Here is a 27,796-nt window from a genome sequence, read left to right as displayed (position 1 = left end):
ACAAAGGACTATAGGCAACTAAGGAATGCTGACAGTGAGATAGTTTTCCCCAGGGAAGAACACATGGATTGGTTATCCAATATGAGGTGAGCATCCCCGAAAACATGTACATTCAAGTAACATGGAGTGAGCAGGTTGTGTTTATGTGCTTGTTTCTATAAATATATGTATATGTGCATATACATACACAGAGATACATGCAATTAAATATGCACAAGTCATGAATTTGAGAGACAGAAGTGGGTGCATGGGAATGCTTGAGAGAGAAAAAGGAAGGGGAGAAATTATGTAATTATATTTTCATTTTAAAGATAAAAAAAGTAAGAAGTTTGAGATGCATCAAATTACTTATCTGTACTCTATCAGCTTATAGCTCTGATACACTCTGAATATTTCTGTTCTATATTATGTATTCCCATATAGATTTGTGATATTAGCATCAATTCTATGAGAATATTTACTAGACATTATTCTTGTTATGTTAATCATAATATAGATCCAGAAATTATATTGATCATAATATATTATGTATGCAAATATGCCTAATAACATAAAAAATTTTCATGCTAATGTTAAAAGTCATTCGTGTACTCCTCACTAAAATATGGATTCCTGATTGCTTTGATCTGAGCCCTGTTCTGGCTGGTGAATATATTGTCTCGTGTTCATTATAGACTGATAAACAGAGATGTTCCCTTGCAGATTTAACTTGGACCCTGAGTGCAAGTGCACCGATGACAGGCTCTGGGAGGCTCTGGAAATTGCCCAGCTGAAGAATCTGGTCAAATCTCTGCCGGGAGGCTTAGGTACAGTTTTCAGTTATTATTTCAGTATTACACTCAATTACCTCCACATGTCTCTGGCACCGTGCTCTGCTAAAATGGCATTGTTCTAGCACCAACTTCCTTATTTAAAACATTTATTTTTATCTGTGTGTATATACATGTATCTGTTTGTCTGTATGTGAATCATATGCATGCAGTGCCCACAAAGGCCAGAGGAGAGCATCAGAATCAAGTTACAGGAGGTTGGGAGCCATCATGTGTGTGCTGGGAACAAAATGCAGGTCTTCTGCAAGGGCAGCCAGTGCTCTTAACCGCTAAGCCAGCTCTCAGCCCTCGTCGACTGAAGCCCTACTACACACAACCTAAGCCATTTGGTCTTGACAAGCCATCTGATTTCCCTCGGCCATAGGGAGGTGTATTTTACAGACTCCTGGGAGAACTGGATTAAATCATTTAACAATTCCCAAAGTCTTCTGGTCTTGCAAATGTCAAGCAGAATTTCTAGACTCGCTGGTGGGACACAATTCTCCACATACTGACAAAAATAAGACGAGGCGGCAGCATCCTTACTCGGCCTCCTGGGAGGTCCTCTTTTCAAGAGCACACCATGCCAGTCAGGCACAAGCCCTGTTTTCTTTTCTGACCTTGTCCTCCCCAAATTGTTACTAAAGGAGTCTCTTGCTCTCTTGCCTCAGATGCCACTGTCACTGAAGGTGGGGAGAACTTCAGTGTGGGGCAGAGGCAGCTGTTCTGCTTGGCCAGGGCCTTTGTGCGGAAGAGCAGCATCCTCATCATGGATGAGGCCACGGCCTCCATCGACATGGCCACGGTGAGTTCACAGCTCAGCTTGGACAGCCAGGGTGCTGGGAATGTGCTTGAAAGTGGAAGTGCACTCTTCTGGCTGGGTGCTGGATCTTTAACTCTACTGTTGCAAATGACCCCCCCCCCCCCCGCCAACAATGTCCTTGGTCAACCAAAAGGATTTCTGTTTCCAAGATTCACTTTTGATAAGTGCGGTCGTACTGGAAGTCACCAGGAAACACACTCAGCCCTCCTCCTCTGGGAGAGCACAGATTAGCAGGGTGATACTGCAGAAAGACAAGTGGAATTTGGTTGGGGGGGGGGCATTCTGTCTCTTCTCAAGCCCTACGGCACACTAGCTAAGCATGGCCTTGGACAAGCCACTTGCTCTCTTAACCTCTCCTTCACGTTGTCACTTGACACGAATTCAGACTTCTAAAAGGAAATGAAAGGGAATGAGTAATGAGCACCAGACACCTTGATTTTGCTTTCCTATTTGTCTTCTTACTTACTGGAAAATGTTTTAGTACACACACACACACACACACACACACACACACACACACACACCACTCACACATAACACTCACACATACACACATACACATATAACACTCACATACTCACACACATATACACACTCACATACAATACACACATACTCACATACTCACACATACACACATGCACACACATATAACACTCACACACACACTCACACACACACACTCACATACTCACACACACCACTCACACACAGACATATAACACTCACACACACACATACACTCACATACACATACACACGCACACACACACACACACTCATATACACATACTTACGTACACATACAATATACACACACTCACATACACATATACACATACACACACTCATATACACATACTTACACATATACAATACACACACACATACACATTCACACATATACACACATATACACACTCACACACACACAAAGGGAGAGCAATACGAAGTTATCATCATGTTGTACATTGTAGAAAGAGCCAATCAAGCAAATGAACTTTTAGGGGGGGTTGAGACAGGGTTTCTCTGTGTAGCCTTGGCCGTCCTGGACTCACTTTGTAGACCAGGCTGGTCTTGAATTTACAAAGATCCGCCTGCCTCTGCTTCCCTGAACGCTGGGAGTAAAGGTGTGTGTCACCACACCCGGCTGCAAATGAACATATTTTTAACCAACCAATTTATCACACTTCTTTGTAGTGGGGATGTTGAAAAAATCTGTCAACAATTTTGCAGTATGTGACATTATAATTGACTGAGATGGAGAAACAGTGAGCATAGTGGAGGATAAAGAGGAAAAGGCCCCTGCCATACTGCCTCCTTCTCCCTTGCACCCTACCCCCCGACTTTCTAAGACAGAGTCCCAGTGCATAATCCTGGCTGGGAGGCCTGAAACTTGCTGTCATGCCCAAGCTCACCTCAAGCTTGCAATGCTCCTGCATCTTCTTAGCACTGGGGATTACAGGCACACACCACCATGCCTGGCACACACCACCATGCCTGGCACACACCGCCATGCCTGGCACACACCGCCATGCCTGGCACACACCGCCATGCCTGGCACACACCGCCATGCCTGGCACACACCGCCATGCCTGGCACACACCTGCCATGCCTGGCACACACCGCCATGCCTGGCACACACCACCATGCCTGGCACACACCGCCATGCCTGGCTTCACCTTTTTGTGCCTATTAAAACTAATCAAAATACATTACCAAATTATACCACCTCACAGCTCACATTGTATAAAATGACAAATTGCCTATGGTTGGAGGTACCTCAAATTAGTACTGACCTCCCATTGCAAGGACAACTGCTTCCACATAGTTGAGAGGAGAGGATGGGGGAATATATGACTCAAGAAGGTAGCAGTCAACCTGACTGAGATATGTAGAAACTGAATTTTCCTGTAGGAGGGACTCAGACTCTTCACCCCCCCCCCCCCGCAACACTTTTCAAATATGGTGATAATCATATTTTGTGATATGAAGAAATGTATTGTTTCTTGAACACTCTGTATGGGTCAAAAATCCAAATTTTGGCATGGACTTTAGTTCTCTTTGTTTGCTAAGTCAAAGGTTAGCATCAGGGAAGGTTCGAGTTAGCTTACATCATAGACTACTTGTGGTCTAGTGAAAGCAAGCACTTCTGTGCTCACGTGGTTCAGTTTCTCCTTTGAGTTTCCTGGTGATAAATCTGTCCATGAGATCGACTGCTGAGTTATCTTTTTCAGTTAGCATACAAAGTATGACACTTTCATACATAAATGCCACTGGACTTTGTCCCTTTCTTATTCACCTCCCCACCCCAGCTCTTCCCTACCCACCTCCCACTGTTTGCTTTTCTCTTCCCTTCTGTTTTCAAGTCACTTGTATTCTGTTATTCTCCCTCTCTGTCCCTTAAGGACTCCAGGCTGCAGAGATGCTCAACAGTTACAGCACTTTCTGCTCCAGCGCAGGACCTGAGCCAGTCCCATAACTCCTGGTCCCGGGAGTTTGGTGACCTCTCTGGCTTCTGTGGGTGCCTTCACACACCTAGCACATACACTCACTCAGCACATACACACGAATAACATTGTTCTAAATAAATCTTTTCTTAAAAGTAAGGTCTCCTTCTCCATAGACATGGTTGCCTTTCTGCTTATGACCCACTGACTTTTCTTGCTTTTTGAAGACAATCCAAAACCCAGCCTTCTCCTAGCTCCATTTTCTTGCCAACTTCCACAGAGGACATGGAGTGAGCATGCTCAGAAGGAACCGGACAGTGGAGTGCTGACCTTGGGGTATAAAATATTTTGAAGATAGGAAGTAGGCTCCGGAAGATTTAAACTTTTCTTTTCTCTTTTGGCAGGAGAACATTTTGCAGAAAGTAGTAATGACAGCCTTTGCGGACCGCACAGTCGTGACCATAGCTGTAAGTGACATGCGTAGGATTGCCTCAGTCCTCTGTAGCTTTGGTTACAAGGGTCTATGAGCTTTAAATATAAAAAGGTTTCACATCATGTATATGTATATATATGTATGTATGTATGTATATACACACATACCATATTATATATTTTCAGTGACATGGTCTAGAATGTAAGGACACCAGCTGACCACATGCTAAGTGTGCTAATTTTCACTACCATGATGGTTGAAGGAGGAAGGTTTCTAAATTCTGTTACAAATTTAGCTATTATATATGTATAATTTCTCTATTTCTATTTATTTATCTGTTTTAAAATAGAAGATAATAATGAGATACCTCACAGCGGGGAAAGCTAATGTCCCTACATTCGGTTGCAATCAGGCCAATGTGTCACATGTCCCCTGTCAGTGTGTTTGCTTACAGGGGCATTAGTTTTCTGTCTCTTCCTCCTTGCATTTGGCTGGGTCTTTGCTCTTGTTGCAGCCCACTGAAGACTTTGTTTGATGAGACACACTCATCTGTTTTCCCTCCTGCTGACTCTCCTCTCTCTACCTCTCTCTCCCCTCCAGCACCGCGTCTCTTCTATTGTGGACGCAGGCCTTGTTTTAGTCTTCTCTGAGGGTATTTTAGTGGAGTGTGACACGGGCCCGAACTTGCTCGAACACAAGAATGGCCTCTTTTCTACTTTGGTGATGACCAACAAATAGACCAGAATGACCGGCTCCGCCAAGTGTCTCTTTCTCTGGTAGTTGTCTTGTGCCGACCCCTGAGTGAGGCACAGCTAAGGCTTCCATTGAAGGGGCTGCTGGGGGGCGGGGAACTAACTGTGGGGTCTAACTACACAAGTCAGCTCACCCAAGTGCTTGCTTCATGTGATACTAACAAAGAAACATCTTATGTTTTCAAAGACAGCATTTAAGAAGCAAGAACCAGCTGGTCATGGTAGCTCATGCCTGTAAGCCCAGCACTTGGGCAGGCAGAGGCAGGTGGATCTCTGTGAGTTCAAGGCCAACCTGGTCTACAAAGAGAGCCCAGGGTAGCCAAAGCTACACAGAGAAACCCTGTCTCAAAAAAACAAAACAGAACAAAGAAGAAGAAGCAAGAACCAGGGAACCAGGTTCACCTCTGTCCTAGACCAGTTGATTTGAGGCTGTTTTCTAGTCACCGTTAAAAATGACATGTGTGTTACCTGCCCCGAAGGTTTTTTGGTGATCCCTTAGCGTAAGTGCTGAGGACCCTGAGCTGTGGCAGAACACTTGCTACTCTTGGGAGAAAGGCCACTCTTCGAAGTGCATCTTTCTCAACTCCAGGAAAGGAATTTCTATGGGGCCCAGGCAAAGGAACCACGGTTTCTCTATTTTTTTCTGATGAGCTCTGAGGTTCTTCCCTTCTGAAGGCGTACAGCCTCCTAAATTTGTTCTCACCATGGTAGATGATTTAAAAGGCTATAGAGAACCAGCTGACGTGAAAAGCACTTCTTGAACACAGTTCAAGAATTGTCTCAATAGAAACTGCAGGGAGATATTTAGAGGAAAGAACAATTTTTTCTTGCTTCCTCTTGAGATGGTGGGGGGGGGGAAGGGGAGGTGCGTGTAGGGAGGGGGAGGGGAGGGGGAGGGATGGTGAGAGGAATGTTGAGCCATTGCTAACCCAGGAGAGCAAGTCTCTGCTCTGCATGAAGCACCACAGTGGTGTTGGGCAGTCCTGAGGAGTCTTTTGCATGAAGATGACTTGACCCAATTTGTGTCTTTAAATGAAAAGTAGCGTTCTCTTGCCTGATTTCCACTCTACACACACCTTTTGTCCAGTGTTCTAGACACTTTGTGTGAAGTTCATTGACCTCCCAACGCCCCACACTTACCTAAAGCTCACAGGAATGAGGTATCACTAGGGCACACTGCAGAGGCCCATGCTTCACAAGCGGCTCATCAAAAATAGGCCCCACTTGTTGTAGACTCCTTCCAGAATGATCTATAGCTCTACGAAGATTTTCTGTCTCTGCCAAAAAATTCTCCTGTTTCCTTGTTTAAGCACCACTGAAACAGTATAACATACTTAAAAATACACATTTACCGCTCACTAAAGGAGTCATGACATACCAAAGTAGCTTCTGGTACTTATTTATGGAAACACCTTATACTTCACTCTCAACTGGATTAACTTCACTGGAGCATTTTGAAATTTTTGTTAACACCATTACGACTGACCCCACACTTTCTCTACAACAACTAAGAATAATGCGACTTAATGGAATAAATGCAAGCTGTATTTATTTCTGTTGGCCAAAAGTTTTTAGTGTTTTTATTACGTTAGTAAACATTATTTTAGACTATAATAGCAATGTTCATAAAACTGTCTTCAGAGATATAAAAGTCAAATTCTTTTTTAAAGCACCTCTGATCTGGTTATTGAAGAAATAATGTTTTTCTGAAAAGAAAATGCATTGTTAGAAAACAATTTGCTATGTGTATTTCTTCCAAATGCATGGGGGTGCAAGTGGCTCTGATTTTTGCTCAGAGATTGACACTGCCCTCAACTTTTAGCAAATTCCTACAAATAGCTGTGGGTGACTAGTGAGAACTTGAAACTGGCTGGTGGGACTTGAGAGTCACTACAAGTCTAAAATACATTCATGCATCTCAAACAACAAGGACAAAGCATGTAAAAGGAATCTAAGATTTTTTACATTGGTTACACATCAAAATGCTAACACAGTGGGCAGATTGAGGATATATGTTATACACATGCACACACACACACACACAAGCTGCAGCATCCATGTTTAGGCCAGATGCTGATGAAGATTGCACAGGCAACAGGTGAGGACACTAAAATGAGAGTTGGTCTGGCATGAGAGCCTGCTCACACACATCACCCTCACTGGGGTGGTGAACTTGACCCAAGCTAGCCAGGTTCAGTGGCAGGACAGGAGCACTTTGCCCTCTGAGGCTTATAAACCTGTCTCAATAATGGCGTGGGTGATAATTCCGCTGTTAATCATCTATGTCATCTCTCTCTTTTCCCTTATCTCTCTGAGTCCTAATGGTGAGAAAGTGGAAACTCACAACTAAAGAACATTTTGATGTCACAAGTACATGTGTGTGGTACCCTTAACATACGACACACGGCTTGATAAGCGGCAGTTTTATTATTATTATTTTATTATTATTAATACGTAACACCAAAGCCCTGCTTCCCAGGGTGCACATGGGCAGTGAGTGACGGTGCTCTCCATCAAGCAAGAGACTACAGGTAAATGCCCATGGATGACGCATCCAAATGTTGAAGGCCAGGACGGACTTCTCCAGGTGGGACTCCCAGGCCTCAGCCTCGCAGGGTCCTTCTTATTGTTTGTTAATCCGTGGACTTAGTGGGATCACATATGAGGTCAGTGCAATCAACAGTGAAACGCAACCCAGCTGCCTCACAATGGCTCCCTGAGACACACTTAGTGTGCACAGTTGTCAAGTCTCAGCAAAGTAACGGCACTAATAGCTGCACCAAAGACAGAAAAACAAAACACCACTACTCTGGTTTGTGTTTTAAAAGCATATAAATGGATTTTTAAAAATCAATAAAAGAAAAGGGCATTTCTTGGCACATTCATAGTAAAGAAGCAACCGTGCATGCCGCGGCTGCGAAATCTTCTTATTCGCTGTTTTGGCTCGTGTGCTCAAATTTTTAACGAATGTTGCTGTTTTTCCCATTCATGCAGCATCGGGTTCACACCATTCTGACTGCAGACCTGGTCATCGTGATGAAGCGAGGAAACATTTTGGAATATGACACCCCGGAAAGCCTCTTGGCCCAGGAAGATGGAGTGTTTGCCTCATTTGTTCGCGCAGACATGTGAAAGGAAGCTACAGGAGAGCACATGAACTTAGATGATAGATGCCTCCGGTCAGCACAGCCGAGGACCCTCCCCTTGGCCTTCTAGGGCGGCACCATAACTCCAGCAGGTTTCTGTACGCAAAGTTGGGATCTGTGTCCTGTTTTGGTTTAACAGTTTTCTGAGATACACTTCTTGTGGGGTCACCAAGGGTATTTTTCTAGTGACTGGCCATGTTAGAATAACAGGTTATGTTAAAGCAAGCTAGCTACATTCAGAGGTAAGTCAGTTTGGGTTAAGTCTGGTCACCGACAGTGAAGCACGGAAGCTGAAATCAGTAACCTATATCACACACTCTTACTTGGAAGATTAGCCTTGCCCTGCTGTTGAGGTGCCCGCTTATGAAAAAGAGTAAAAGAAAATTCATTTTCCAGTGAAATACTCAAGTTCATTATCTACCATAGAATATTCTGTTTTTAACATTATTAATATTGATTTAAAAAAAACTTTTCCCCTTTTAAATCATTTCCTGTCACCAAGAAGCTCTCACACCTTTGGTTCCCTTATAAAGCCGACACCTTACAAGAAGAGGATCATGAAAACAATTGAATATTGAAAGCATTACACTTGTTTCTACTTTCCTCTGTCCAAGTTGGGTTCAGTCCTTCTGAGACTGTCCAGCTAAGCTTCCCAAGCTTCATTATCAGCCAGGTAGGGACTCTGAATCCGAAGATGATATATTATTCAGGGCTCAAAAGAATACAGGAAAATGGCTTCAGATATATATATTCACACCATGTCTTAGCTCTATGCTAATCCTGGCAAGTGCACATTCCTCAGAGGAACCAGAAATTCCCCACAAAATGTTTCTATGGGAGGATAGAGCTAGTTCATGCTCTGAAGTTACATAAGTAGCGAGGTTTTATTTCTTACTCGGCAAATTTCAACCACGGGCATTGACGTCACACACGTGGCCATTTTCCTGTTCCAAATTTAAAGAGCGCACCAGAAGCCTGCGTGAAGTTAGTGTCGTGCTTCATTTGACTGCTAACTAATTACAAAGTCAAGCGTACTGAACGTTATTTTAGCCACCACAGTTCCGGTAACTTTACTCATCTGATACAAGCGTTGCTGAATTCCACGTGAGGGTCCTCACACACTGGAAGGTCCCCAAATCTCATATTGGATGGGGAAGGAAAATGTATGCTCCATCCCCGTCATCCCTGTATTCAGTTTACTGTGTTGTTTATTCTGTTTAAAGACTTATAACTCTTGTGTTTCAAGGTGTATCAAGCTGCCTTCACGCGTGCAGAACCCTCATGTAAGAACAAAGTTCATAAAGATGGGCAAACATGGTTCAGATTACTTAGCTTAAATCGCCAGCTTTTGTCCCATATCTAAAACTTTATTAGAAGAAAATAAGAGCGTTATTTACAGAATGCCAGTAGATCACAGCCATTGCCAATAAATTCAACCTCAAAAATACCTTGTAAAAATTTGACTAACAAACTGAAACACTACTGGTGTTAAAAGGTCCTGTTGGGACTGAGTGTCCGTGATGTTTGTTACCGAGTGACACCTCCTCACATAGAAACAGGCTCACTTACAGAAGCAGCCCCTTCAGATGTAAAACTGCTCTGTACACAAGTGACTTTTGCTTCCCTAGAACCTTTTATTTACCTAAGGTGAGTAAATATTTGATTATTTGCAAAACAAACCTGCCAAGTGAACTGAGATGGGTGACACTCTCACTCAGTTAATTGTGAGTTACTCCATTGGTGTCTCCCGTGCCCGTGATGACAGAAACAAGGTTTTGCTACAGGTAAAAATGTAAGGTAATTATAACAGTTAAATCTTACATTTGTCTAGCCAAATCAACTTTACACATGTTTTATCTCACATTTGTCTAAACAAATCAACTTTACTCTCTGTTAAAAAAAAAACCAAAACAAAACAAAACAAAACAAAAAAAACAAATAAGTGCAAAAGGTTTCTTAGTAAAATGACAGGGCTTTTGGTGTCACTGTGTAGGTAAAGATAGTTTTCCTCACAGGCTGTGATCCTCCACTCTTTCTCCTGATCTCCTAGATCTAGACAGGTGTGGCAAGATCTTTCTAAATGACTGGCGTTCTGATCAGGACCACATCTTGTCCATCTTTGTGCCTTTGACACTAAAACAAGTGCATAGCTCCAAATAAATACGGCAACATCGCCATTGCTTTTTTTTTTTTTTTTTTTTTTTTACTGCTAAGCCACACAGGGGCAACTGTGAGCTGTTCTTTGCTACTCCTTATTATGTTTATTCTATTTATTCTCCGAATATTGAACTTGTTTATTATATACACCGTATGTTTACTCTCTACAGTACATGAGAATATGTTGGCTTGCCTGACATAATAAATTAGTCCTTTTGTTTACTCAATGACGGAGAGTGACTTTTCTTCCACACAGCCCACTGTTAACCAGTCAATAGATACACAAATCAACATACTTGCCAGGCAGCACCAGGCCTGCTTGCCTGCGTGATTCCGAGAGTCACACACTCATACCATCACTTGTATAAACAGAGCCAGGCTGGTTCCTTGAGGGGACCCTCTTATTATTGCCGCTGCTGTTGCTGCTGCTGCTTCCTCCCCCTTCTTCCTCTTTCTCCCCCTTCTTCCTCTTCCTCTTCCTCATCTCCTCTTCCTCTTCCTCATCTTCTCCTTCTGCTGCTTCTTCATTTTTGTTTTTTAACATCTTGAACTGTTTCTGTGACTAGATTGTTTCTAAAGGTTTAGTGACTGGTTCATATGACTGTGTTCTAATTTCCCCCTTGTTACTTATTTGCTAACGGCCTTTGGACGCTGTGCTTACAAGACTAGATTCTATATTGACCCAAGTCTACATGCCACCTGTTAGCAGAAGAAGCACCGGCTACACGGGTGCACCAATTCCGTTTTCTTCTTCGGTAACTGCTGGTTATTGACACCATTGATTTATTAAGCATTAGTAGGCTTCACTTGGATCAAATTCACCAAGGCAGAGAGGTTATGTGTTTCTAGCAAGTGTCTCAGATGAGACTTATAATGGGCCAAATTTGAATTAGCTCACTTCAACCTGTCCCACCTCCCACCTTCCTCTCGCAGTATTTAACTAAGGCTGTCCTTGAACTCACTAGTAAGCCTCTGGCCTCAGCCTCCAGAGTGCTGAGTTTATACGTGTGCAGCACCTGGCCTGGCTACACTAGCTTCTCTTTGTCACTGACGTCACTTTACCCTGGATTACTCAGACCCTACTCCGAGTCACGGGATGCATTGTTTTAATTCCTTGCTGATGCAATCTTGTTTTGACTCTCATCTGAGAAGATAGGCAGGACTCCCAGCAACATTTTCCTTTAATTTGTCATTTAGCCAGCAGTGGTAATTCTAAGCATGAATAGTTTTCATGAGAATGCAATGTGTGCTTCCCCCTTCTGAGGTAGTTATCAGATCATTTGCTTGTGATTCTGCTGAGCTTGAGTTCCAAATGTCGACTTCCCATGCCACATACATTCTGGATGTAAACAATGCTCACATGTGCCTGTCCTAGGGAGGGGGTGGGTTGGGGGGTGGGGATGGGGGTTGCTGCTGCTCTTTCCCAGTTTCCCAGAATGGCAGGTGTGGAAGGTAATGTCATAGTTACTCTCTTCTCCACTGTCATATTTTGGTCTCCAAGTATCTTCATGTTTATATGTTGATATTTTCACACTATATGTTTTCTACATGGGATTTAAGTCACCTCTTGTTATATGCCTGCAGCAAGTTTCTACTGACCATTCACACTGTAGTCACCAATATCCTGTTCCTCAAAGAGCAAATGTCAGGAGAGCCTTATCAGTCAGTACAGGGATGGGGGAAATTGGGGCTTGTGATGTATCTAGAGGTCAGTCTGGGCACAGGCCACTTCCTCCTTTCCACTGTCTCTGAGTTTTCCTTTTCTTACTGTTACCTAGCCTTCTCTGCTGCCTTTGGCCTTGAACATAGACTTTGTGGATAATTTTCATGTTTTCTCACCTTCCACACATCCTTTGGGAATGATTTGATGACACAAAGTTCTCTAGCTCCCAGACTGATAGCCACCTCTGTAACATGACAAGCAGTTATCTAAAAAAACCCAAATCTTAAACATTAGTTTTGAGAAGGTAATGATGTACTGTATTGGGTGATATTGCACCATCCTGGCCACTGATGCACTTTCCTAGCCACTGATGCACTGTCCTAGCCACTAATGCACTGTCCTAGCCACTGATGCACTGCCCTGGCCACTGATGCACTGCCCTGGCCACTGATGCACTGCACTGGCCACCGATGCACTGTCATGGCCACTGATGTACTGCACTGGCCACTGATACACTGCACTGGCCACTGATGTACTGCACTGGCCACCGATGCACTGTCATGGCCACTGATGTACTGTCATGGCCACTGATGCACTGCCCTGGCCACTGATGCACTGCCCTGGCCACTGATGCACTGCCCTGGCCACTGATGCACTGCCCTGGCCACTGATGCACTGTCATGGCCACTGATGTACTGTCATGGCCACTGATGCACTGCCCCGGCCACTGATGCACTGCCCTGGCCACTGATGCACTGCACTGGCCACTGATGTACTGTCATGACCACTGATGTACTGTCATGGCCACTGATGCACTGCCCCAGCCACTGATGCACTGCACTGGCCACTGATGCACTGTCATGGCCACTGATGCACTGCCCTGGCTACTGATGCACTGCCCTGGCCACTGATGCACTGCCCTGGCCACTGATGCACTGCCCTGGCCACTGATATACTGCCCTGGCCACTGATGCACTGCCCTGGCCACTGATGCACTGCCCCAGCCACTGATGCACTGCATTGGCCATTGATGCACTGCATTGGCCACTGATGCACTGTCATGGTCACTGATGTACTGCCCTGGCCACTGATGTACTGTCCTGGCCACTGATGCACTGCACTGGCCACTGATGCACTGCACTGGCCAATAACTACTTTCTTCTTTAGGGGAAGGGATGTTTAAGAGGGTAAATCTTTTCTGTTCTGCCTTTGGAATGATCAAATAAGCTAGCTGACAAAAACTTTTGCTCCAATGTCTCCCAATCTACCTCTGCCAGGGCTGGAGGAAAAGCCCAAAGAAGGATACGTTTTTCTTTGAAAGCCAGAAATCAAAAGGAAAATCTGCCATAAGGAATGACCTCCTGATACTTTCCTGTAGAAGTGACGTTGTGCCACACAGTCTACATGAGGCATTTTCCACAACCATTCAAGCAGGCAGTAACAGGCATCTGGGGCTGCACTCACTCGCCATGTGAAGGTTTCTAGCCCATGGATCTTACACACATTCTCCATTTCACCCAGCAACCTTCAACCAGACGCTCAAAACTGCCGAGCCTTTAACCCAAACATTGCATGTCTGTGTCCTTCGCAAAGGAAAGAGGCGATGGAGGAAACATGATGACTTGGCGTGATAATGGGAGTGTCCCTTTCCACTCCCACTTTACTGAGCTTCTACAACGTAGTCAATGTAATAAAATATTATATTGGGAACACAAGGCAACTAGGCCTTTGTCCAATAATGGAGGGGGAAAATTAGCAAGCCTAATATTTCATGAGGAATTCTTGGCTTAGATGGTGTTTTAATAAAGCTCAGCTATGCCTGCCAATAAAACATTGAGATGAAATAATGATTTATGGCTTAAATATTATATAACCTCTGTAATGTCTGGTACCATCTCATATCAAGCAACATGAGAGGAATAAAACTGGAGGGGAAAAGGACAGAAGAGTAACATGACATCAGTTCACACATTAATAGAACACATATGATAAACCATCTCTTCATATTTTTGCTACAAGGTTGACAGGTCTTGAGCATCTATTATAGGAGCCTTGTGAGTATTATCAATTTAATCTTGAATAAACTTAGGAGAAAAAAACGTCTTTATCTCCTTTTATAATTGAGGGTCAGTGAAGCCAGCTTGCATGTACTTCAGTGGGACTAGGAGGCAAATTCAATCCATATGACCCCCAAGGCTGTATTCTGCACCATGGGGTGCACTGAAGACTAGCTGGGTGAGTTAGTGCCTCTTGACAATAAGTAGCTGTCTTGTATATGGTACGCAGTGAAAGAATAGCTATGTGACTGCTCAGGACATGACTGACAAGGAGCCGAGGAAGTTAGAAGACTGTGTTGAATAGTACTTAGCTTCCATCACTTAGTGGATATGCAAGCTCGCATTTATCAGCTAAGCCTGAGGCCTGTTTTTTGGGGAGCCATGCTAAGTTCAGCCATGCTAGAAACCCTGTGCTCAGACTGCATGCTGTGACCTTCGAGTTGTTGACCTCTGCTGAAGGAGGTCTTGTGTTCAGGCTATCTTTGGATTGTTTACCTTTGAAAAGAAATAAAGAAGCGCTTACAGGGAACTACTCAGAGGATTGTGTTCTTGCCCGGGGGCTAGGGGAAGTGAGACTGTAATAGAGCCTATGGTGTCCTTGCTATATAAACTGTACACACTTTTTAATAAAGTGGGCCTTGATCAGAATCCATCTTGGCCTCATACCCCACGTGTGTCTGTCTCTTCCAATTTGCACCCCTTCTTTCAGTCAGGTGAACCCTGGTTTGATATGTCCCATCTGCCAGGATACTGCTTCTTCTCTGCAAAAAGAAAACTCAAGCACACGACCAACTGCTTCCAGGCTGGACTGAGGTTTTTCTCCACCACTAATGATGACAAAATGACAACATGATCACAAAACACACTCCAGTATGAAATATTAGTAATAAGACCTCAGGACAAATACCACATCTTATGAGTCCTACATGTCTTTAGTTTTCAATCACAAAATCAGTTTCCCTTTAAAAAATAAATTGATATACTAACTCTGCAAGTGTGAAATCCTATATTCGATAATGAGAAATTGTGTAATTGTAACTGCAGAATATGAGCACCCCTGAGGTTTTGGCAAGGACAAACAATATCAATGTGTTGCCATAAAGTGTAGATCACTTATGGAATTAAAAGTCAAAAACTTATCACACATTTAAATGGAAACTCTTTGGGAAAATTACCAACCTAGAATGAAAATTTTAAAAGTGTAACAGTGGTTTTATGTGACGTTTTTTCCAGACATAATAGGGCAGTGGTATATGGAAAGAAAGCCACACTGCTTGTGACAATGCCCAAGCTCAAGCCAGCCAAAATGCCAGCTTGATGGGGAAGAGGTGGGCACCAGTACCTCCCCTGGCTGAGATGGTACTTTCTAATTGATAAATGCTTAGACAGAGAAAGTTAATTTTTATCAATAGTATAGCTCATGGGACCCAAAACTGCCTGTTTCCTAATACAGTTTCATTTTAGAATGAATAAAACAGAAAATTAATTGACCACCCCAGTAGGCCACTAACTAAAGGACACAAAGCAGGATGGGGTGAAATGGGGCACTGTATCTTGGAGGACTTAGAGAAGAGGGTGCATGTAACCAAAATATCACGTACTAAACTCTCAAATAGCTAATATGTAAGTGTTAGGATTCTGCTTCAGTCCGCCTGCTTGTGGTGCCACTGGTACCTACCGTGGAGGTGTGGCCCTGCCCAGGGCCATATAAAAGGACAAACCATCCACGTGGCCCTCTCTCTTACCTCCTTCCTCTTCCTCTCTCTTCTTCTCATTCTTCCTGTCTCTGTCTCTCTCTGGGGTTCCCCTCCCCCTTTCCTACTCCTCCATGCTCATTTAGGAAACACCTCTACAGTGTAATATCTGTTGCCTGGTACCTTATTATCTTATCATCATGTTTTCTTTTTATTAATCATAACAATATGGTGCGTGTGCGTGTGCGTGTGCATGTGTGTGTATCTGAGAATATTAGTATGGGAGTTAACAAAACAATACTCTGTAGGGGATTTTAAAGTGCATGTGTTACTTGATGAGTTTATAAAAGTGCGCTCAACATGTTTCACCAGGAATATGAACAAAAACAACTACCTACCAAAAAACTGGCTCACAACATGACACGTACCAACAAAAAGAGAGGAAATGGCATAGCCTGTGAGAGACCCAGGAATCTACCAAGGCTAAATATGCATTTATATCTTACCATGTACACACAACTCAATAGGCGAAGCTGTTGGAGGAAGAACTGTGAAGCTAAGCTCAGGCATGGTTGGCTTACAAGCAGACGAGCCAGATGTGGTCAAGGACGTGGACACTGTCACATCTCCACCTATATGTGGAGCTTCCTACTTGTGTAGACAGTCTCTTTTTTGTAAAATATTTATTTTTAGTTTTTTAATTGTGTGTGTGTACACGCACATGAGTGCAGGTGCCCTTGCCCTTAGAGGCCAGAGGTGTGGGGCCAAGAGAGCTGGAGTTTCCTGACACAGGCACTGGGAATCAAATTTGGTCCTCTGGAAGAGCAGGAAGTTCTCTTAACTGCAGAGCTGGCTCTCCAGCCTAAAATAGGAGCTTGAAAGAACAAATGAAGCGAGGTTTGGTGGTGCATACCTCTGATTCCTCGGGGAGCTTAGAAGGAGGACCTGAAACTGCCTGTGTACTGATACAGCTTCATTTTAGAATGAATAAAAACAGCAAATTAATTGAAAATAAACAAATTAAATTTCAGGAAGTAAAAAACATAGGACGATTATAATTTTTAAATCTGTGGATAGACTAAACAGCACTGAAGCCTACCTAGTGCTCTCCGGTTCTTTCCACTGGAGATGCGTGCAGAAGGCAGCATGGAACAGACAGGAAATGTGCAAGAACATCTGGAGGACACAGGATCAAATGAGGGGGATTTACCTGGGGTCTCAGTGGGAGGGCCAAAGGGTCACCGGCTGGGGAGATGGTTAGGGAGCAGGCAGAGAAGATGGCTCCATTGGGAAAATGCTTGCCTCTCAAGGACAAGGACCTGAGTCTGATTCCCCAGGATGCACTGAACAAGCTGTGGTGATGTAGGTGTGGTGCGTGGCTTTGATTTCAGCATGCAGGAAGCAGAAGCAGGCAGCTGCCCGTGGTTCCGAAGCCAGCCTGGGCTAACAGCGAACTCCAGGCCAGTTGGGGTTACCGATATAAGGCCACGTGTTGGCGATGTGAATCCTTGGGGTTCCCTGGCAGCCAGAGATAGAGATCGTCTGTCACGAGAAGGTGGACAACATATGAGGAACAAGGTCCAAAGTCGTTCTCTGGCCTCCACCTTCACATGCATACACATGTGCATGCATCTCACTTGCATGCACTTCCCCCCTCGTCCTACACACAAAGAGTGATGAAGTAGGTGGTATCAAAGTTCTTGCAAACTTTCAAGAAGCGGCTGGTTCTGTTCTGCTTTGTTCTAAGCCAAAAGGAAGCACTTGAGTCTTCTACAAAAGGCAAGACTGGTATCCAGAGTCAATCAAAAGTATTAATACAGCCTAATCTTGCTTAAAAACTACCTTCAAAAGTCAAAATCAGTTGTTTAGAAAACATAACCAAACACATTAAATAACTGTTCATCATAAGAAAATGGAATCTATCTCAAGAGTGTAAAAAATAGCTCAACATTTTAAGTCTAGTAACTTAATTGACTGTGTTAGTTGGCCAAAAGGAGGAAGAGACACTTAAGCTGATGCATTTTGTATAATTTGTATAATTTGTAGGTGTGGTGCATGGCTTTGATTTCAGCATGCAGGAAGCAGAAGCAGGCAACTGCCCATGATTCCGAAGCCAGCCTGGGCTAACAGCGAACTCCAGGCCAGCTGCATGTGATCAAACACTAAGGAAGCATGAAACACACTGTGTCAAAATATAAGTTCTTTGCTCTGAAAGATTTTATTAAAATCACAAGAAGAAAACTACACTAGTCACCTCTGTTATTATGTATCATGGGTTAAAACTAATAAGAAATTGCATTGCAAGCAAAAAAAAAAAACCAAATAAAAATAAAAATACCAAATAAAGCATTCTTTGTCAAAGCCATAATTATTGTTAGTAATAGATGTTGTACTCACTTCTAAACCCTTTTGGATTTTACCAAAGAGGAACCAACCAAGAAAGTGGCAGCATTGGTTTTTCTGAGCACAAAAGTGAGAATTAAACCTAGGGCTTCATGCATGCTAGGCAAGAGCTCTACCATTGAGCTATACTCCCAGCAGTCCCCAGTCATAAATCTGTCTTATCCTAAGGTTCTGTGAACTTATTCAGTACTTCACATGCAGCTTTCATATTTACTCATTTATTTCCTTCAAAAGCATAACAAACTTATGTGAGTTGGCAGAGATTGTTTTATTATTTCTTTTGTTCTAACAATAATATGACATTTTAAGGTAGAAACAAATTTCAAATATTAGATTCCAGTGTGAATCTGAGGGAAAAGACTGACCCTGTGACCTTTTTTGGCTCAAATAATCTTTACCTAAAGTAAAACACTCGCTTTAATGACAGAAAAGGAAACCCCTGGTTTCCTTGGGCTCATATCTAAAAGTCCCTTTAAATTACCAACTTTTTTTTTAAACAAGCTACAATAAGACCAGGTACATACCATCACATCAAGGCTGGACAAGGCAACCCAGTAGGAGGAAAAGAGTCCCACAACTAGGGAGAAGAGTCAGAGACAGCCCCTGTTTGCACTAGTAGGAATCCCACAGGAATGCCAAGCTACTCAGCCTTTACATATATGCAGAGGACCTAGGTTGTGGTTCCGAGTCAGGTGGTGAGGTGGCAGGTACGGGTCCCCACAGGTGGACCCTTGTCAGGAGCTTCTTGCTTCCAGATGGAAACAAATGAACCTCGAGGTCAGAGATCCCATCTCTCTCTCAGGGACAGTTAGAGTGCTTTTGGGGTAGGCTTTTGGCTAGAGCACAAAGCCAGGTTCCCATCCTCTCCCCGGGAGGTGAGGAATCAGTGTTATGACCAGCTCTATTAGAATGAGAGAGCTGGTCTCAATGGGGGTTGGGGGTTCAGGAGCCTCATAAATGTCACAGCTCTTTTGTTGTCTACTGCACCTGGTAAGATAAGGATTCAGGGTACCCTAAACTGGCTGGTAGTCCGGCCAAAGCACTCTCCACAAGTGCATCCCTAGTAGTGGGCTTCAGTTTGCTGGGATGGAGCTGGTGGTGACTCAGAAAGTTGGCAACTGGTTAGAAGCTCTGGGAGCCCAGCACGTCTTAGTCTCAGAAGGCCTTTTCCCAGAAGACAGTCCTATGAAGTGAGGAATCAAAGGCAACTTTACTTGTGAGTTAGGAAGTTATAAACCCTGGGCAGTGAGGGTGAATGTGTCTGATTCCATAGGGCTAAAGTTGCCAGGATACCCCATCTACATACAGAGATACAGTGCCTCTGTAACATGGAGCCTTTATCACAGGAAGACAGAACTTAATTATCCTATGTGTGAGGGGCTGGAGTAAAGACCATTTGTTGGAGGCTAAGATCTCAGCCCTTTGTGGGGTACTTCCTGGAATTTCCTGTTCTTGCTATCAGGAGAGGTTGGGTCTGTGTTTTCTTTTAGGACTATGTGGTACAGGTTCCCTGATCTCTGTGAGTCCCCATAAATCCTGGTCAGTTGCTTCTGTGGGCTGTGTTCTTGTCATGTCCTTGGTCCCTCTGGCTACCCCCTCCCCTGCAGGATTCCCACGCTGCACCTAATGTTCGGCTGTGGCACTCTGCATCTATCTGCTGCTGGATGCTGGCTATTCTGTTAGCCTCCTGTCCCAGCACACTCTGCAGGCAGGACAAACTGTAGGTCAGGGGATTCATGGCTGGGTTGGTGTCCCAGTCATTTCATTTGAGGCCTTGCCTGTTCACAGAAGATGGCAGGTTCAGGCTCTGGGTTCCCCATTACCAGAAGCCTTTGCTAGGGTTACTCTCATAGACTCCACGGAGTTTCCACTGCACTAGGTTTCTGACTCGCCAACTCCACATCTGACAGAACTCAAGAACACTTCAAACAGAGAATTCTCAACAGAGGAATCTCAAATGGCTGAGAAGCACTAAAAGAGATGTCCAACATCCTTAGCCATCAGGGAAATAAAAATCAAAAAGACTTTGAGATTCCATCTTATACCTGTCAGACTGGCTAAGATCAAAAACACAAGTGACAGCTCATGCTGGCAAAGACATGGAGCGAGGGGAACACTTCTCCATTGCTGGTGGGAGTGGAAACTTTTTTTTAAACACATTTTTATTGAAAAATAAAATAATTCATATTACATCTCATTTTCTATCCCGTCCCCTACATCCTCCCATTCCTCCTTCCCTCCCACTTTCACCCCAACCCCCTTCCCTATGACTGTGACCGAGGGGGACCTCCTCCCCCTGAATATGGTGCTAGGGTATCAAGTCTCTTCTTGGTAGTCCGCTATCCTTCCTCCGAGTGCCATTGGGCCTCCCTCACAAAGGGACATGGCCAAATATGGGGCACCAGAGATCCTGTGAAAGTCAGTCCCCAGTCTCCACTTAACTGTGGAGAATGTCCTGTCCCTTGGCTAGATCTGGGTGGGGGTTTGATGATGACTGCACGTTTTGTCCTTGGTTGGTGCCTTTGATCAAGCAGAACCCCTGGGCTCAGATCTGCCCATCAGAATGTTCCTCTTGTAGGTTTCCAGGGCGCTCAGCATCCACCTACTTCCCTATGGGAGTGGAAACTTGTTGAGCCACTGTGGAAGTCAATATGGCGATTTCTCAGAAAATTGGAAATGTATTTACCTCAAGATCTGGCTATATCACTCTTGGGCATATACCCAAAGGACGTTCCATACTTCACAAGGACACTTGATGAATTATGTTCATAGCAGCTTTATTCATAATGGCCAGAATCTGGAAACAACCTAGGTGCCCCTCCACTGAAAAATCACAAGTGGACTAGGGGCAGGTGAAGTTGGGAACAAGATGGATCAGGTTTGGGGGAGAGAGATGGAGAAAACACTGGGAGAGACAAGAGTGCAATTGGGGGGTGTTTCAGGGATGAGGCAGCAGATTTTCAACTTTTGTTATCATTCCTGTGGCTGGCATTTTTTGAAAGGCGGCAGTGAGCAGCCACTCAACAAGGCGTCTGGGAAGTGTCAGGCTTTTCTTTCCAAGCACTGCATGAGTCCCTGGGGTTGCAAACCATGGGGACCTTTGAAAGCACAGGATAGAGGAGGACATCTTTGGAAGTCTCCGCCTAAGTGCTTCCACCACAGAGGGGCAGAGGCTGAGCTTACACCTTGCCCCCGCCCCCGCCCCTCCCACACCTCCACCCCTCACCCCCGCTCCCCAAACATCTCCTTCACTATCAGCACCCAAGTTCAGTTCCTACACCAACAGCTAACAATATCTATTCCTCATTTCTTGGGATGGGAGCTACCAGCTCTATTCAGAATTAGCATTTTATAGCCTTAGTGTAGACAATTCTCACAGTTACTCTCTCCCCTCGGTTGAAGGAGCCACTTTTCTTTCGGCGACACTCACAATTCCAGTACAATAAACATAGTGATGTTTGAGTTCTTGTCACAGGACTAATATTTTGGTTGGTTCCCTTTCAGTATCTGGTATCAGTCAAATTCAAGGGCTGAGGAGGCACCAATTATGCACCAAATTCTGAAGGTCTCAAAATTAACACTCAGCTCTGATAATGATAATATGAAGTCTCTTATTTTCTTAGCCTCAGGTAAAGAAGAGGATTATATAATAAGTAAAAGAATCTGGCAGCTACACCTCCCTCCCTTCCTACGCTCACCTCTTTCCCTGACTTCTTGCCCAAAACCAATCCTAACATATTAGTAAGAGTTCATAATATGTACATATCACAGGGCACACACTGTCCTAGGCCCTGTATACAGGATAACTTGTCCTGCCTTTGAATATGTCCATCTTCTTCTTCTGTTCCTATAGCAAAACACCTGAGGTTAGTTGCTTTATAAGGAAAGAGAGTTCATTTGGCTTTATTTGGGTTGGAAACTGAAAGGACAAACTCGAGTATACTCGCTGCCCCCATCCCTGCAGATGACCCCAAGGAAGGGAGCATCATGTGCCAAAGATCACATGGAACATGAAACCAGTTATTTAGACATAACAGCCTTCTCTCTTGTGAACTAATTCACTCCTCAAGATCAGCCTTGCGTCTGTCAGCACATGAGTGGATGTAGTGCACATACAAAAGAGGATAGAATTAGGACAATGAGGTGACTCATCAGAAAAGAGCACCTGTCCTCAAACCTGATGGCATGAGTTCAATCTCCAGGACCCACGTGGTAGAAAGACACACCCCCCCCCCAAAGTTTTCCTCCAATTTTCACACCCAAGCCATGGCATGTGTGCTCAAACACACACACACACTCACACACATGAAAAATAGTAAAAGAGCAGCATTGTGTCATTTGCAAGAAAATGGATGGAACTGGAGATCATTATACTGTGTGAAATAAAATAGATCCAGAGAAACAACTATCCCTTGTCCTCTCTCCCAGAGGGCAGAGATGTAGGGAGGGGGCAACATGGTCAAAGTACATGACAGTCTCAAGTGACTATGCCATTGCAAACCCATCTCTTTGTACAATGAATATATACTCACAAAAGTTTTAAGAAGACTGACCAACATTAATATCTTCTGAGGACCATGCCTTCATTACTTACTCACCTCTTAAAAAGTGCATGATTCCAGAGGCTAGAGAGATGAGTCAGTCAGGGAAATTGCAATGCAGATTTGAAGACTTGTATTAGGAGCCCCAGTGCCCAGATTAAAAGCCAGGCTGGTGGTGCACATTTGTAATCTCTGTGCTGTGGAAGCAGAGACCACTGGGGGACTCTTGGGCCTCACTGGTCATCTAGACTAGGCTAATTGGTGAGCTCCAGACTAATCTCAAAGTAATGAGGTGAGTTAAGTCTGAGAAACACCACCTGAAATTAACTTCTGAGGTCCACATACATGCATAGACATATACATGTGCACTTGCACATATATGTGCCCACACACACAATATATAAACAACACATTCACACACAAAGAATTTCACTATCTCTCACACTGTCACACATGTGACCAGGTTTTGGTCCAGGAACCCTTGCAGGACACATTCAGACTGCAGCCACACCACAGCCCCCTCCCTATAAACCCGAGGCTTCTCACATCTCTGGGATAATGTGTGTTTTGTTCCATCTTATTGGAAGAATTCATATCTTCTCATCAAAGACATTTTAATCTACGGTAAGGATTTTATTCTTGTTTTAATCTTTGCCCAACAAATCCTCAGAGAGCCATAAAATCACATCCCCAGGTTTTTTTTTTTTTTTTCATGTAGCTGGACCATGGGTGGAAAAACCTTTCATGAGGAAAAGCACTGAAGGTGAGAGCAAACATTCTTAGCTTGCCACAGCTGTCCACTCACTGAGCATGGTAGCCTAGGTAGGTTATTTTACTATGCTCGAAACTTATGAGTAACCCAAGGAAAACAAATAGCCTAGTTCTCATTGGGTCACTGGTTGTCACAGCCTGGCAGATCCTTGGTCCTTATTCACTAGGTAAGTGAAGGGACGGATACCCCACTGACCCATCCCTCTTTTGCCTTCTCTGTCCTTCCTCTTCTCTATTAACACACTGATGTCTTGGCAGCCTTCAAGTGTGTCAAGATATTGCCCACATAAAGCCTTCACAGGAGTTCTTGGGTCCCCTAAAGTGCTCATGCCCCAGTAGGGGTGCATGTACAAGGTTAATTCACATCGTCTTCCTCAGGTGGAATCCGCCACGCAATGACCTGAAATTCTCCGATTAGGGCAGATTAGGCTAACTGGCCTTGAACCGCAGGGCTCTTCAGGTCCCTAGGTGCCACCCAACCCAGGTTTTTTTTTTCTCACATGATTTCTGGAGATTGAATTTTGGTCTTCTTACTTGTAAGGCCACCATATACTGACCGACCCTGACTGTTCATAAACCTTTGTGTTTCACAATTATATAATCTATTTTTTTTCTGCTTGATAGATGACAGCTTTCTTCTTCCCTCTGAGAGCAGAGAGTTTGTTCCATCAGCCTAGATGCAAATAAAAGGTGGCAGCTGCCATTAACCCCCTCCTCCATCGTGACTCACTCACGCGCCCTCTTGAGTTGGTACACCTGAGTGTCCAAGCCAGACATAAATCCTTTTTAACTTGCAATTCTGATGGATCTCTTTGACAAGATAAGTGGCCTAATTAAAAGACTAGAAATATTTATTATCTACATGTACACACACACACACACACACACACACACACACACACACACACACCTAGCTCAATAAGAAATATGTTCTGAACTCCCTGAAACAGAACTGTAAAGAGTTATACTATCATACTCTCAGTTGACGATAACACTCCGAAAGTGAGTTGATAACATGCTGTTTTGATTACTAGTTTATGTAATGTTTTATTAATCTGCTTCCAAAGCAATATGTTCCCAAGTGGATTAGATGAGGCCACGAATAAAGCGGCAAAAGAAATAGAGCAAGCACCATCCTGCTGTTGACATCAACGCCCCAATTGCCATCTGGGAGATGCTCCAAATCCCAAAGTCTAAGAGCCGAAAACTCACAAGCCATGTCAAGTCAAAATCATCACACGCAATGACCCCACCCCACATCTCAGAAGTCATTTCCAGGGCTCTCTGGTCCTCATTTGGTAACCATAGCAACAGACCATGGAGCAGGACTTCATCAACCTGGAGCCTTTCCCTTGTCTGAGAGCACCTGACAGACAGGCTTTGTTCCTTTAGAGAGTAAGAACTTCTGGAGCTTCTCTGTGTTCATTCCTCCTCTTGGTGCTGGCATGAGATGCCTGACAAGAGTAGGGTGTGGAAGGAGGGGTTCCTTTGAGATAGTGGCTTAGGAGATACAGTCTGTCACGGTGGGGAAGGCATGGCTGGTGGCAGGGGTGCATGGCAGATGGTCACATCTGTGTCTGCAGCCAGGAAACCGAGTAGGCAGGTGCCGGGGCTCAGCTCACTTTATCCTCCTTTCTTTGCTCAGTCTAGAACTCCAACTCCAGGGATGTTGTCCACTCTCCAGGTCAGTCTTCCCTCCCTGTAAGTCTCTCTGAAAACATGCTCACAAATACAACCACAGGTGTGTCTCCTGGGTGATTCTAAATCTGGGCAACTTGACATTGAAACCCAACCCTCATACTCTTTCCTGATTGTAGCTTACAGTGCCTATAAAGGAGCTGGAGGGTACTAATTGAGCAAATACGGTGCTGAGAAAGCTGGGCTGGCAAGGAGCACTGAATTCAAACCTGCTTGCCTGTGGGTGGCTCCTGGATACTAACTAGAGTTATTTCTGCTATGCCAAGGCTCTTACCCGTTTCATGGTTGTCTGCTTGTCTGTGGCACATCCTTTCTGCTTTTCAATATACTCCAACTAAATGTAGTTTTTCAACATCTAGATTGGCTACCAAACAATCCAAGAACATTCCCCTACTATCCCAGCCTTTACTGTTTAACATTGAATTCCTAATGGCACCTTTTGCATTTTGTTTTATTTACTGTTTAAAGTTTTTTTTAATTATTATTTTCTGTGTATAGGTGTTTTGCCTACATGTATGTCTGTATACTGGGTGCATGTCTGGTGCCTACAAAGGTAAGAAATGGATGTTGAATTCTCTGGAACTGAAGTTACAAACGGTTGTGAGCTACCATGTTGGTGCTGGGAATTGAGCTCAAGTCTATTTTTCTTAACTGCTGAGCTATCTCTCCAGCCCACCTTTTTTATTTTAATCACATCCATTCTTGATTGTGTCAGACCTTAGTGACATCACATCTCCACTACCTGCCTCTAAGACCAGCAATAGACATATATTTATATGTCTGCAGCTATCTAAACATAAATTAGATGTTTAATAACCAGGCACTGTACATGGACTCTTTAATCCTAGCACTCAAGAAACAGCATCAGGAAGAGTGAGTGCCTTGAATATGAGGCCTGTCTGGGCTGCGTAGTAAACTATAAGCTAGCCTGGGTTACGCAGCAAAATCCTGTGACAAAGGACGACAAAAATCACACAAAAAGAGAGGAGTAGCAATGTAGCTCAGTTGCTTGAGTGCTTGCCTAGCATGCACAAGCTCTGAAAACAAAAACAAAAAAGCAAAAAACAAAAAAACAAACAAAAACAACAACAACAAAATAAAATAAAACAAAACAAAAAACTCAAAACCCAAAACCAAAGCCAGACAAGTTGGTGTGCGCCTGTGATCCCGGGCAGGAGGGTCAGAGGTTCAAGATCACTATAGGCTACACAGCGAGTCGGAGGCCAGCTTGGAATGAACAAAACCTGTCTTCTGAATAAAAAAATTAATGGTTTTGGTGTTAAATGAATGGACAAGAAACTGCACCACTAGCTGCAGCGCAAACTGTATTTCAGTGCAGGGGACTCACTGCAAAAATGATGTCTGCATGCTTGCTATTGGGTCACAACAGGGATTGCAGAAACAAAGGAAACAAGAAGAATCGCCGCTAAAGGGGCAGTCTCTCCAGCCTTCAAGGGGTTAAAGCAGATCTACCCACAATGAAAAGAGGGGGAGAGGGGGCGCTCATCATTTTCCTTCATTAAAGGCTAATTTTAGGTCTTTCTTGTAAATGAACATGTTGTTTATACTTCATATACTTTCGACCCCCGAGTCTTGGAAAACACATAAAATTTCCAAGAATTAAAGTTTCCATTATACAAGCGCCAAAGCCAGGGACTTGACCTGCGGGAGAAAGCACAGTTGGCCCTCCTGGCTCTTTCTCAAAAGCTATAGAAAGACATTTACTGTATAATCTTTCTTGTTCGCAAATGCGCTGTCTTATCATCCTGGCGATCTAGACGGGAGAGAGGGAGAGGCCCTCACAAGTCAGGAACTAAGTCCTGGCTGCTCCCTGAGTGGTGCTGCCTGTAAACACTAACCCTGTTGGGTGTAAACTTTCTTTATTGGAAGAGACTGTTGATGGGGTTTTTGTTGTTAGCCTCTATTTTTCTTTTCTTTTCTTTTTCTTCCTTTTACAGTGTCTTTAAGTTCCTGAGAACTGGTCGTAGCTGGTGCAGTCGGTATTTGAAAGGATTTCAACCCTCCCGCCCTCTCTGTTCTAATGTGGACAGACCTAACCCTAACGCTCAGGGAAGGGACCTCACCCCACCCCCACGCCACTGCCACCCTACCCTACCTCACCTCACTTCACCCAACCCAGAACACCTACACTCTCTCCGTCTGGTTTTATTCCATCTGAAGTAATCCAGTGATCTCCCCAAGTTACACTTTAAAAAAAATAATAAATTAAAATCTCTTTGCGTCAGTGAACTTGGACTCAGAAAGTTCTCTGAACAGCGAGCCTTTTAAAGACGTGTGTGTCAGGCTGGCAGCGGAGTCGCGGCTACTGGGAAAAGAGCTGGCTGGGCTGACGCCTCCTCCCACGGTGGTCCCTCCCTCCTGGCCGGATCCCTGCCTCC

General features: G+C 44.1%; 1 protein-coding gene across 1 annotated transcript in view; it reads left to right on the top strand.

The window, feature by feature from the left end:
- Positions 1-8,914, top strand: part of Abcc9 (ATP binding cassette subfamily C member 9) — a 100,445-nt gene extending 91,531 nt beyond the window's left edge. The window contains exons 35-38 of the mRNA XM_051155545.1: positions 703-806; positions 1,481-1,614; positions 4,487-4,549; positions 8,262-8,914. Coding sequence (XP_051011502.1) covers positions 703-806; positions 1,481-1,614; positions 4,487-4,549; positions 8,262-8,399 — 439 coding nt within the window. The 3' untranslated portion in view covers positions 8,400-8,914. The remainder of the gene's footprint in view (positions 1-702; positions 807-1,480; positions 1,615-4,486; positions 4,550-8,261) is intronic.
- The last annotated feature ends 18,882 nt before the right edge of the window (positions 8,915-27,796 follow it).

Source organism: Acomys russatus, chromosome 13 (assembly GCF_903995435.1).
Source record: "Acomys russatus chromosome 13, mAcoRus1.1, whole genome shotgun sequence".
NCBI classification, from domain to species: domain Eukaryota; kingdom Metazoa; phylum Chordata; class Mammalia; order Rodentia; family Muridae; genus Acomys; species Acomys russatus.
This window is presented reverse-complemented; position numbering and strand designations above follow the sequence as displayed.